General features: G+C 41.1%; 1 protein-coding gene across 1 annotated transcript; it reads right to left on the reverse strand.

Annotated features, from left to right (window-relative positions):
- Positions 1–4,118: 4,118 nt before the first annotated feature.
- Positions 4,119–5,057, reverse strand: LOC103292388 (olfactory receptor 6C2-like). The gene has a single exon (XM_008148584.3). The coding sequence runs from the start codon at positions 5,055–5,057 to the stop codon at positions 4,119–4,121; it is 939 nt and encodes a 312-aa protein (XP_008146806.3).
- Positions 5,058–14,522: the final 9,465 nt, after the last annotated feature.

Raw genomic sequence — 14,522 nt, forward strand, 5'->3', positions numbered from 1 at the left:
AAACCTATATAATTTTATTAACCAATGTCACTCCAATAAAGGTTATTTTAAAAAGAGCTCATTTTGTCCTGAAACCTGAGGCTGTATAACCAGGATGTTCACTTTTTAAATCTTAAAAATGTGAAATTTTGATTAAATGAATTATTGGATTTCAAAATTTTTTTTCTATGTTAGAATCTGTTGCTGAATGTTTTCTTTTGCTTTCAAAAAGGATCAACTTTTCTGCTTTTGTTTATCATCTTCAGCAGATGAAGATAAACTGTGTTCTCTGCTCTACCTACCAGCAAAATTCTGTTGATGCAATTTTTGCATGGAGAGCACCTATGTGGAAGACAATAAATCCAGAGGACATGGTCTTTTTTTATTCTGAGTTTGTGTTAATAACTTTTTAATAGATTATTTTAAGGCATTGGCAATTACATTAGCAGGGACTCAAATATTTTTATTCTAAAATAAGTCTTCAGGTTAGAATATCACTACAACAGTGAATTATGAAAAGCTTTCCTTGGAGACCCCAATTTATTTGTATGTAGACTCACTTTATTGTGAATACTAATGTGTTGCTCTACCGATGTGAGACAGGGTCAGCTCTGATTATCTAGTAGAGAATGCAGTTAAGGCCTCAGGGATACAGTACCAACGTAAGGAAGAAGAACTAAACTAGGCTAATGGTTTCCTGACAGAACACACCAAGGGAACAGGAGATACATTCAATGACTGTATTAGATCAACTGGAGATTGGAGAAATATTTCTGCTGGCATCTACTGTCTTTCTTCCCCTCTTTCTAATCTCTCAGGCATCATCTTCCTGAGTAATCTTTCAGCCCTGTCATTCTTTTGGGAGTCAAAGAATGACTATACAAATAGATGAATATATATCTTATTTTTAAATGTGAGGTTGATGATATAGATAATATATTTCTTGATAAATATCCAATTTTAATCCTTTTATATTTTTTTGTGTGCATAAAAATCTCCAAGTAAATGGCAAAGAAACTGCATTCTAAAAAAATAAAAACATGTATGCTTCACCAATATAAAAATTATCATTTACATTTCCAATTTTAAAACAAAAGGTAAATTATGTTTTCCCAAGCATGATGAAACTCATGATAAAAACCACACAAAGGTAAGTATAATTATAATGATAAATTTTATCTCACTTACTATTATGATTGTCAATCATAGTTTCTGCTGGTTGTTGAAGCACATGAAATCTTAAAACTCCTAAATTGAAAATGGTAGTCTGGTCACTTTTGCTTACAAATCCACTGTTATAGTCACAGAAGTTCTAAGATGCGTAGACCCCGCAGAAGAATCCATCTTTACCAATCACATGGATATCCTTCTTGTATTATTTTAAACCTACTAAAAATATAAAAATTATCAAATAACAATAACAATCTAAAATGAGAATTGTGTAATGTCAGAAATCTTCTCCATTTTTAGGAAAGTTGTTATTATGGGCTATTATGGGCTCAGGGCTGGGAGCACATTTACTATATCTAGTTTGGCATTGTCTTTATTTGATAAAAATTCAGCTGAATGAATAAACAAAGAGTCCCTGGTGACCCTAGAACAAAGCCACTAATGAATCCTCTGAGTAATAAAATAAGGGTAAAAAAGTATGTTAACTATGGCTTCTTCCGAGACAGTGTCCTTGGAGATTGGAGGATGCAGCAGCAAATAAAGGCCAGTAGGACAACCAAAGAATCTGGTTATAAAATGCAACTTCAGCTCCTTTTTGCTATTATGTAACATAAGCTGAGACATACCATATGGGAGTATCATAAAGACATCACACTTATCAATTACTGGTTTGTTATATGAATAACATTGCACTTGGGAAGTTTAACTAAGAGACGAAAAAGGAAATATATGTAAAATATAACCCATAGTGCTTAATTATAGTAATCAAACATTCAGACTTTTCTCTTCAGATATATCAATATATCTATAGATACTATTTAAAAATGACAACACAATTTGTATAACTGGACATATACATTAATATTATTAAACTTCTAGACATGTCACTGTATTTATGTTCAATATCTTGAAGTTCCATCTGATCTAAAATTCAATATACAATATACCCATGTTATTTAAAATTTTCCACCATACTATGGTAAATTAATTTATGACAAAGGAGCCAAAATATACAATAAGGATAGACGGTCTCTTCAATAAGTGGTGTTGGGAAAACTGGATTGCCACAGGCACAAAATGCAACATGTGAATATTCAAGCCTTCAGAAAGAATGAAATCCTGCCATTGTGACCACAAAGATGGAACTTGAGGGCATTATGCTAAGTAAGATAAGTAAGACACAGAGAGAAAGATAAATACCCAATATTACTTTTATTTTTATAATATCAAGCTTTTAATTTAATAAATTTAGTATTTCCATCACTAATAATTCCACTATACCCTCCTTTAGCTCCACATCCCCTGACAATCACCACACTTTTTTTCTAATCCTCTCTGCCTCCCCCCTACTGCTTTCTGCCTACTCTCTATTTATATTATGTAGAATATAAACAAAAAGTAAAAGTAAAAAACAGATAGTAGAAAATTTGTTTCCAGGAACAAGGGAGTGGGAGATATAGGGAGGAGTTGGTAAAATAGTACAATCCTTCAGCTGCAAGACAAAAGAATCTAATGTTTAATGTAATGACTATAGCTGATAACACTGTATTGTAAAATTAAAATTTGCTAAGACAGTAAAATTTTAATGTTATCTATATAGTGATGGATGTATTAATTATGAAGATGGAAAGTGCCCTTTCATAATATATGCATTTAGCAAATCATTATGATGTACACTTTAAATATTTTATAATTTTGTTTTTCAATTATACCTCAGTAAAGCTGAAAAGAATAATTTAAAATAAAAAATAAATGCTCTTGAAATGTTTATCACGGATTAACTAATGACTAAAACAAAGTCCTCTTTATGTCCAGCTTTTTGGAGAAGGTCATTGAGAGGATGTGACTGTCAATTGATGGTGAGCTGGTCTCCGGGCAATTGGAAGCTCCTCACCTGCTCCCCTGTCCTTGGAATAAGCATCCTGACCACTGTCTCAAGGACACAATTGAGAGAGCAATGTGTTGTTGAGACCATCTGAATGGTACATGTGACTGAATGCAGTTAAGGCCTCTATATAAACATTTAAGGTTCTAGTGGGCAGGTGTGAGTATCTCCTCTTGTGGCCTCCCAAGACAAGCCTTGTACGTAAATTCCCTTGCTTATAAACTTGCTACCTACTCATCTGGAGTGGTGCACCTCTCTCTTAGGTTTCTCTTTTCCCTCCATGTATGGGGGTCTGTTTCAGATTTCATATTGGAAGCTCTCGAGGGTGCAAACAAATAATATTTTACAATTTAAAAACTCATATATTTTGGATATTAATCTCTTGTCAGAGCTGTAGTTTGCAAATACCTTCTCCCATTTGGTTGGTTGCCAGTTTTGTTGGTGGTGTCTTTTGCTGTGCATAAGCTTTTTAATTGGATGTGGTCCCATTCATTTATTTTTGCCCTTACTTCCCTTGCCTTTGGGGTCAAATTCATAAAATCCTATGAATAAGGTCCATAATTTTAGTACCTATGTTTTCTCCTATTAAGTCATTGTTTCAGGTCTTATAGTTAGGTCTTTGATCCATTTTGAGTTAATTTTTGTACATAGGGACAAACAGTAATCTAGAACCATTCTTTTGCATGTGGTTTTCTAATTTTCCTAGCACCAATTATGGAAGAAGCTTTCTTTTCTCCATTGTATGTTTTTTGCTCCTTTGCTGAAAATTATATGCCTATATACATGGATTTATTTCTGGGATCTCAGAAATAAATAAAACACTGGCACAATTACTAAATCCAAAATATTAAGGTGAATTCCTTGTTTCTGTTTGCTTTGTACTGTTTGTTGTTTTATTAAGGCTTGGTTACATGTGAAGTTATTCTTTTGTTTCTTGGAAATGCATTATGTTTTCTTATTGAGAAATGTAATCCCAATAAAGCTTCATTGTGAGGAAGGAAAGGATTAAAAGTGTAAAGATAAAGCTTATGGATTTCTGATTTTTTTTAAATAAAAACTTGATTCTTCCACATTAGCAGTTCCTTTATTTTTTAAAGAACAATGATATTCTTTTGATGGAGTCATTGACAGCTTGTTTTACCTGCTTGTTTCTCAAGGTGTAAATGAAGGGGTTCAGCATAGGAGCGATGGAAGCCGTGAGAACTGCCACACCCTTATTAATAGCCACTGATTCCTTTGATGAAGGTTTAACATAGATAAAAATACAGCTTCCATAGGTGATGGAAATGACAATCATGTGGGAAGAACAGGTAGAAAATGCCTTTTTTCTTTGCTGAGCAGAAGGGAATTGTAAAATAGTCTTGATGATGCACATATAGGATAGAATTATACATACCAGGGTCATGATAAAGGTCAACACAGCACACACTGTGATCACCTGCTCAATGAGCCATGTTTCTGAGCATGAGATCTTTAGGAGGGGGAATACATCACAGACAAAATGATCAATAACATTAGAGTCACAGAATTCCAGATTTAGGCCCAGGCTAAGTGGTGGGATCATGATCAACAAGCCAGCTGTCCAGCACCAAAGGATGAGTCTTCTACAGACTCTGTTGTTCATGATGGTCACATAATGCAGGGGTTTGCAGATGGCTACATATCGGTCGTAGGACATGGTGGCAAGAAGAAAAAACTCTGTAGCCCCAAAGAGGTCTGTAAAAAATATTTGAATGACACAACTGTCATACGTGATTGTCTTGTCACCTGCTGATAAGTTGTACAAATATTTGGGAATACAAGCAGATGTAAATGAGATTTCTAAGAAGGAAAAATTTTGTAGAAAAAAGTACATTGCAGTTTTAAGGTGAGAATCTATGAAGGTTAGGGAGATGATTGTCAGATTCCCAGTTACACTCAGCATGTAGGTGAGAAATAGAAAGATGAAAATCACAGTCTTCAGGTGTGGGTTGTCAGTCAGTCCCAGGAGGACAAAAGTTGTTACTGTGTGGTTTCTCATCATTGAGTCCTGATTTCTATTCAATCTGCATTTATAATTCAGAGATACTTGGTATGAGGAGAATGATGTTAACATCACATAGCAAGAATTAGTTGCTCAACAACCGATTCAAAACCATCTGACATGAAATTTAAAAACTTTTGGTTATAATTTTACAATATTATTATCTTTATTATTATTAGGTTCCACAGTGTATGTTTTGATAATTTCAAGGAATATTTTAAAATATCAGATTACTTTCTGTATACCACATTCCAAAAAAATCATGAATTATGAGTCCCTTTCCACTTTTTATTCCTAATTTATGTTTTATTTTTATCTGCACACTGGTTTGGAATGACATAGTTATATTTTACTGCTAACTAAAGTTAAACCCTGAAGCCAAATCTTACACTTCAATGTTTTTCTTTGTAGTTGAATATTGATAAAGTGCAAATATAATACAAATAGTTTGGGGCTTACTGTACGGGCTTTCCAGCCCATTGCTTAAGGTTTTGTTTAGCATTATTATAATTTTTTAAACTCATGTTTTAATCTCTAAGCAACATTTTCAACATTCATTTATTCTGGTCTCTCCCTCTCTCTTAGACTTTCTTTTTTTAAGATTTATAGTCACTGTCTATGCACAGAACATAGTATTCTGGTGAGAAATATATTGTTTAGAATGTTAAGCTATGTTGGGTGAGACTTGACATCATCACCACTGTTTTTTAATCTTTCATCTATTTAGCTAAGATGTATACATTCCAACATCTTGGTACAAATGTTACTAAAGTACAAAAAAATCAGGTATAAATACTAGTCACATTCCCCACTTTAAATGCTGTTTAAAGAAATTAAATTTATCTGAAATTTAGAAAAGTGCCTAACTCATAATAACTAATAAATATATTCTCACTATTTCCACATCCTGGTTCTGAGTTATTTTCCTTTTGTTATTCACCAATCATTCATTTTTCACCATATTGTAATCACACTTTTGCTGCCACCATTCTAATGATATGATTTTTGCTAAAGTTGATCAAATACCTATTTTTTTTTTGTATAAAATAGTTATAGGCTTCTATGTGGAATGAGTACTTTTGACCACACTATTCATAACATTCTCTTAATTTATCTTTTTTCCCCTTCAGATGGTGAGAATTTTCATTTATTTATTGTTGATACTATTACAGATGTCTCCCATTGCTCCCCCCACCCCCCACAGCTTTACCCACCTTCACCCGGCCCCCACACTCCTCCCTCAGGCCATAACCACACTGTTGTCTGGGTCCTTGGGTTAAGCATATATGTTCTTTGGCTATAATTTATCTTAACATCCACCTTTCCCCCCACTTTTAAATTTCTAATTTCTGGATATTTTTCTTCTTTCTTGTCTCTATTATGTTCATGTTTTCAGTCTCTTCTTTTAGTTCCTTTAACAAGTACAGTTAGTGGATATTCTCTTGAATGCTTGTTGCTTGATCGCCAAAAATAATTGCTCTTTAGAATGTCAGGAATGTAGTCAAATAAACCTCAAACATAAGAATGTCCACACTTCCCTCCTGTTTCTTTCCTTGAGTTTCTTTTTCCAAAAAAAAAATTTCTTTATTGATTAAGGTATTACATATGTGTCCTTGAGTTTCTTATAATTAATCTAATACATTTGGCTGTGCATCAAAGTAATCACTTTACATGGTTTGCCTATCTGGAGTAATTTTTTCTTCACTTACCTCTGTTCCCCAAAACCCAGTTCCACTTGAGATACAAATGTTTTGGTCATTATTTTTTTGTTTTGTTGTTGTTGTTGTTTGTTTAAGTATCTATTCTTTCTGGAGTTTAATGAAACTCTGAAACAGGTTGGGTGTCATCCATAGCAATCAATTCTTACTCCAATTTTAATACTACTCTGTGGATGTACATTGCTTTGAGATTTAACTGGTGCTTTTTAACTAGAACAGCACCTATAAGTAACACATTTCCATATATATTCAATGCCTAAAATCATTACTGGTAAAAATTTAAGTAAAAATTTCCACCTGAAACTACATTATTCATATTTGAGGTGAATTTACTTATTTAATTTGCTATAATTTGAGTCTAACATTTAGACTTTTTTGAAGTTTTTTTTCCCTCCTGGCTAGTGTAGTAATTCTTATCATTTGATCTTATCAGATCAAATCCATTACCTTTATTCCTGAAAAAAAAAGCGATAATTGTCTTCCCCTCCTTGCCTTTTCTGCCAGTCAGAGGAATAGCTGTATATTCGTTGACCCTGCTTTCACTTTCCTGATGCAGCTCCCAGTAGAGTGTTAAAACCGGAAGTTGAGGACTTTGACGTTCTAAATTTGTGGCAGTATGTTGCCTACAGTTTTTTTTTCTCAACTAGCACAGACTGAATACTGTATCAGCTTCTAAAATATTTAAAAAATTGAGTCAAAAGAAAAAGCTGCCTACAATTTGTGCTGGAGCCACTGATTGGTTGATTATGTGAAAAGTTTTGCTGTATTACTTTATGATATTCCCCCCATATGGAGCAGGGAAAATGTCAACTTTGACCATGTGTGTAAGTTCTGGAGTTAAATCCCAGTAATGGAAGTCACTATCACAGAGAAGGGGCGTGGACTTGCTCATGGTTTGCTTCAGCCCTAGGATGCTCCCGGGGAATGTCGCTCCACACCTGAAATTTACAACAGATCATTTTGAGACGCACTGAAGGATCCTCGCTTCCTTTGCTTCTCCGAGGCAACTAATGCAGCCCAACTGACTTTGAATAGTATTTCGTTATAATATCACTTTTTCTTCTAGTCTCTAAAACGTTTTTCCCCTCCATGAGAACTCTATTATAATGCAGGTGTTAAGTAATGTTTTATTTAGATTATTATTGCCTGGTTATTGTTTCTATTATAGTTAAAGAACTTAAATTTTTTTTATTTCTAATGAGATGATGCAATGTGAGCCAATTTGTCAATTGATTTTTTTTTTTTGGGGGGAGTATTGCTTCTTCATGTCCCTCAAGTTATACTACCTTTAGATGATGTCCTACTTGTTGTGGCATAAACATGGTCACACCATTTATGGAATCTGATGAACAAAATAAACTGACGAACAAGATAGAAACAGAGTCATGGATACATGGAACAGACTGAGCTTTTGGAGGGGAAGGGGGAAGAGGGGACTGGATGAAAGAAGGTAAAGGGATTAGTCAAAGAACATATATGTATGACCCATAGACACAGACAACAGTGTGGTGATGGCTAGAGGAAAGGGGCGCAGGGCTTGGGTGGAGATGGGCAAAGGGGAGAAAATGAGGACATCTGTAATAGCATCAACAATAAAGTTAAAAACTGGTCACACCAATTAATACAAATTATCCAAGAATAATGCTTTCTAAAAATAACATTTCATTAAAACTCACATCTTTCAGTTTTATACAGTAAGAGAAAATCTATTTCTTAGAGACAAATATGACCCAATCTCATCCAGAGAGAATATAACTGAAAAGATAGAAAATAGCATATTTATACTTCTAACAGTTAGTCATAGACTCTTTTTTTATGAGATGTTTAACTACCATTATTATTCTTACAGATACAAATTTGAAAATGAATGTAATGTTGAAAACTTGCATGAGAGTTTCTGCTCACTACTGACTGAATCCAGGCCCACAGTTACAGAAGTCTGGAATGACTTGCGTTCCCATCTTCAATCAATTGCATACATTTCTTCACAACAGATGTGCTGCATAGCCCTAAAAATATTTTCTTTTAGTCTTGATTGGTAAAAAGAAATGCCAGTACAGAGAAAGCTCCAGTAGTTTTGGAAGGTTGATGTTCTGAACTATCTTCTCTTGGAGAGAGGTTTTTCCAATTTCAAGCTTAATATTTGTTAATTTGCCAAGTCTGCAGCAAAGTTGTTTAACAAAAGGGCCCTTGGTGACGGGCCCTTGGTGACCAAGTTCAAAAATCACTAATGAATCATTTGTGTAATAAACTTTTGGGAAAAAAAAATCAAACAACACAGTCTTTAGGGACAGGCAAAAGCAACAGAATCATTTAAATGAGACTGGTAGGAAAATAATACGAATCTAATAAAAAAATTAGTTCTCTTTTTTAAAATTAATCTTTGTCATGTAAGGTAGTTAAAAGGTCATAGAAATTCATTTTTTCCTTTACTAATATTTATGAAATGAGTATATTCCTAAGACATTTGATAAAATAAGGAAAAATGCTAGGCAAAAGTACAAGGAAAATAACTAAAAAAAAAAAAAAAAGATAACAAAAGCTAATATTTTGGAGCATAACCTTCCATAAATTTCCTCCTGCAAATATGTCCATACATATGACATATCATATTTGCAAATGTGTGAACATTAATTAAAACATATAAAATTGAGATATACACTGAGTGACCAGATTATTATGATCTCTGAATGCATAATAAGCTGGCCACTCAGTGTACATCCTATACAATAAAAGGCTAATATGCAAATTGTTCCCTAAATCAGGAGTTTGACCAGCTAGCAGGCCAGCCAACTGCCCATGTCCCCTCCCCCTGGCCAGGCTGGCCGGACCCCACCCATTCATGAATTCATATACTGGACCTCTAATATAATGTGTATATATACTAGAAGCCTGGTGCACAAAAATCATGCATTGGAGTGGTGTCCCTCAGCCCAGCCTGCACCCTATCCAATCTGGGATTGGGCCTAAACGGGCAGTTGGACATCCCTCTCACAATCCAGAATTGCTGGCTCCCAACTGCTCGCCTGCCTCTGCCTGATTGCCCCTAACTGCTTCTGCTTGCCAGCCTGATCACACCCTAACCACTCCCCTGTCAGCCTGATCGATGCCTAATTGCTCCACAGCTGGCCCGATTGCCCCTAACTGCCCTCCCCTGCCTGCCTGGTCACCCCTAACTGACCTCCCCTGCAGGCCGGGTCGCTCCCAACTGCCCTCCCCTGCCAGCCTGGTCACCCCTAACTGACCTCCCCTGCAGGCCAGGTCGCTCCCAACTGCCCTCCCCTGCCAGCCTGGTCACCCCTAACTGCCCTCCCCTGCTGGCCTGGTCACCCTTAACTGCCCTCCCCTGCTGGCCTGGTCACCCCTAACTGCCCTCCCTGCAGGCCTGGTACCGCACAAATATCCTCCCCTGCAGGCCTGGTCCCACCCAACTGCCCTCCCCTGCTGGCCTGATTGCCCACAACTGCCCTCTCCTGCAGGCCTGGTCCCCCTCAACTGCCCTCCCCTGCAGGCCTGTTCCCCTCCAAATGCCCTCCCCTGCAGACCTAGGTCTTCCCTAACTGCCCTCCCTTTCTGGCCTGGTCACTCCCAACTGCACTCATCTGCTGGCCTGGTCACTCCTAACTGCCCACAATAGCCCTCACCTGCAGGCCATCTTGTGGCATCCATCTTGTGTCCACATAGGGGCAGCCATCTTTGACCACATGGGGTGGCCATCTTGTGTCTTGGAGTGATGATCAATTTGCATATTACTTTTTTATTAGACAGAAGGATATATTTACTGAGTGACCAGATTATTATGCGTTCAGAGATCATAATAATCTGGCCACTCAGTGTATAGTTTGCCGCATGCTATTTTATTTGTTTAGTTTTAATTAAATTGATTGGGGCAACATTAATAAGATTATATAGATTTTGAGTGTATAATTCTTTGATACATTGTAAATTGCATTATACTTAGATATATATGAATCTAGTTTTAACTTAATAATAATTGCCATGCATCATTTTAATTCCATTTAATTTCAGTGCACCCTACAAGTGTAGCATCAGAGCTTAAGTCAAACTTTGAATATATGCTCTTTACAATGTTTCAGAATTTAAAAAAAAATGTAGTTCTAGAGTTATCCACCACTTTAGTCCCTTCTGAACTATTGTAAATTCTTTTCTACTTTTCACAATTATAGAAAGATCTACAAGAAAGATCTACTTGTACAATTTATATTTTTCAGAATAATGTCAGAATAATCACTAGAAGCAACATTTCTTCAATGAATTGGATGGCTAATAAAGTAATTAGGATATTCTTTCAAATTAAGAATATCAGAGTACTTTTGGATATATATTTATATTATTAATTACCATTTTCCTTTATAGAATATAAGGATTATTACCTCATTTTAACCAAGAACTGGTCAAGATCAAGGTTGGGTTTCAGACTTTTTTTGAGATGTAATTTACATAGAATAAAATGCACTAATTTTAATTGTACAGTTTGATGAGTTTTGACAAATGCATATGTCTCTACAACCAGAATCACAATAAAGCCAAATAATTCCATCTTTCCCCATCAATTTTATGTCCTTTCTTATCATTTACCCCATCTTCAGCACCAGGCAACTAGCCACCTACTTTCTGTAATTATAGATTCAGTAATACAAAGTATATTGGGTTTTATAGAGTTTTATATAGTTGAATTAAACCATATGTATGTTTTTGAGCCTGGCATCAATTTTTTAAAATTTAAATTTATTGGGATGACATTGGTTCATAAGATTACAAGTGTACAATTCTATGATACATCATCTGTATATTGCATTGTGTGCCCACCACCCAAAGTCAGATTTTCTTCCTGTTTTATATCCTGATTATGAATGAGATCATATGATCCTTAACTTTCTCTGACATATTTTTCTTAGCATGATATTCTTTTTTTTTTTTTTTTTTAATTTCTTTATTGATTAAGGTGTCACATATTTGTCCTCATCCCCCCATTCCCATCCCACCCCTCTCCCCACGCATGCCCCAATCCCCTGTTGAACTTAACCGCTGGATAGGCTTATATGCATGCATACAGGTCCTTTGGTTGAACTCTCCCCCTCCCCCCACCCTCCCCCTACCCTCCCCTATCCTCCCTCTGAGGCCCGATAGTCCGATCGATGCCTCCTTGCTTCTGGTTCTGTTCTTGTTCCTCAGTCTATGTTGTTCATCATTTCCCCTAGATGAGCGAGTTCATATGTCACTAGATATATACTAATAAGAACTGAATGTGAGACGAGCAATAATAGTTATGCTGACAGGCAAATGAATCAATCTGTAGCGAGCTTCCCCCTGGACCAACAGTTCTTTTGAGACCCAATTTCACTGTCCAGTAGTTCCTTATGTGTACATGTCAGCACTGACCCCTCAGCTCTGGATGGTGGACAAATGGTGGTAATGGAGGTCCGACTCCCTCTGGTTTGGTCTCGGCCGAACCCAGGGGCACGGCGTCACCCGGACTAAGGGGCACGTGGCCTCACCCATACCCAAGAGGCGCGTGGTCTCACCCGGGCCTGGGACCCAGCCTCACCCGGATGGATCCAGGGGCGCACGGCCTCACCCGGACCCAGGATCTGGCTTCACCCGTACCCAGGGACGCTTGGCCTCTCCCAGACCCAGGGGCACGTGGCCTCACCCGGGCCTAGGTGCACGAGGCCTCATCCGGATCCAGGGACACATGGTCGCACCCGGACCCAGGGACGTTTGGCCTCTCCCAGACCCAGGGCCTCTTGGGCTCACCCGGGCCTAGGTGTACGAGGCCTCACCCGGATCCAGGGACACATGGTCTCACCTGGACCCAGGGACGCTTGGCCTCTCCCAGACCCAGGGCCACTTGGGCTCACCCGGGCCTAGGTGCACAAGGCCTCACCCGGATCCAGGGACACATGGTCTCACCCGGACCCAGGGACGCTTGGCCTCTCCCAGACCCAGGGCCACTTGGGCTCACCCGGGCCTAGGTGCACGAGGCCTCACCCGGATCCAGGGACACATGGTCTCACCCGGACCCAGGGACGCTTGGCCTCTCCCAGACCCAGGGCCACTTGGGCTCACCCGGGCCTAGGTGCACGCGGCCTCACCCGGATCCAGGGACACATGGTCTCACCCGGACCCAGGGACGCTTGGCCTCTCCCAGACCCAGGGCCACTTGGGCTCACCCGGGCCTAGGTGCACGCGGCCTCACCCGGATCCAGGGACACATGGTCTCACCCGGACCCAGGGACGCTTGGCCTCTCCCAGACCCAGGGCCACTTGGGCTCACCCGGGCCTAGGTGCACGAGGCCTCATCCGGATCCAGGGACACATGGTCGCACCCGGACCCAGGGACGCTTGGCCTCTCCCAGACCCAGGGCCACTTGGGCTCACCCGGGCCTAGGTGCACGAGGCCTCACCCGGATCCAGGGACACATGGTCTCACCCGGACCGAGGGACGCTTGGCCTCTCCCAGACCCAGGGCCACTTGGGCTCACCCGGGCCTAGGTGCACAAGGCCTCACCCGGATCCTGGGACACATGGTCTCACCCGGACCCAGGGACGCTTGGCCTCTCCCAGACCCAGGGCCACTTGGGCTCACCCGGGCCTAGGTGCACGAGGCCTCACCCGGATCCAGGGACACATGGTCTCACCCGGACCCAGGGACGCTTGGCCTCTCCCAGACCCAGGGCCACTTGGGCTCACCCGGGCCTAGGTGCACGAGGCCTCATCCGGATCCAGGGACGCATGGTCTCACCCGGACCCAGGGACGCTTGGCCTCTCCCAGACCCAGGGGCACGTGGCCTCACCCGGGCCTAGGTGCACGAGGCCTCACCCGGATCCAGGGACACATGGTCTCACCCGGACCCAGGGACGCTTGGCCTCTCCCAGACCCAGGGCCACTTGGGCTCACCCGGGCCTAGGTGCACGAGGCCTCACCCGGATCCAGGGACACATGGTCTCACCCGGACCCAGGGACGCTTGGCCTCTCCCAGACCCAGGGGCACGTGGCCTCACCCGGGCCTAGGTGCACGAGGCCTCATCCGGCTCCAGGGACACATGGTCGCACCCGGACCCAGGGACGCTTGGCCTCTCCCAGACCCAGGGCCACTTGGGCTCACCCGGGTCTAGGTGCACGCGGCCTCACCCGGATCCAGGGACACATGGTCTCACCCGGACCCAGGGACGCTTGGCCTCTCAGACCCCGGGGCACGTGACCTCACCCATGCCTAGGTGCACGAGGTCTCACCCGGATCCAGGGACACACGGTCTCACCCGGACCCAGGGACGCCTGGCCTCCCCCAGACCCAGGGGCACGCGGCCCCACCCGGGCCTAGGTGCACGAGGCCCCACCCGGATCCAGGGACACATGGTCTCGCCCGGACCTAGGGGTGCGTGGCCTCTCTCAGACCCAGGGGCACGTGGCCTCACCTGGACCTAGGTGCACGAAGCCACCCGGACCCAGGGGCGCGTTACCTCTCTCAGACCCCTGGTCGCGTGGTCTCACCCGGATCCAGGGGCTCACGGCCTCACCCGTACTCGGGACCCAGCCTTACCCGGATCCAGGGGCCCACGGCCTCACCCGGACCCAGGGTTCAGATTCGCCCGGACCCAGGGGCACATGGCCTCACCCGAACCCGGAATCCAGCTTCACCTGGACCCAGGGGCGTGTGGCCTCACCCAAACCCAGGGGCGTGAGGCCTCACCTAGACCCAGAGGCGTGTGACCACATCTGAGC

This window comes from Eptesicus fuscus, chromosome 7, assembly GCF_027574615.1.
Source record: "Eptesicus fuscus isolate TK198812 chromosome 7, DD_ASM_mEF_20220401, whole genome shotgun sequence".
Lineage (NCBI taxonomy): Eukaryota > Metazoa > Chordata > Mammalia > Chiroptera > Vespertilionidae > Eptesicus > Eptesicus fuscus.

Coding starts and splice junctions, on each gene's coding strand:
- LOC103292388 (XM_008148584.3), bottom strand. CDS start 5,057: ATGATGAGAAACCACACAGTAACAACTTTTGTCCTCCTGGGACTGACT.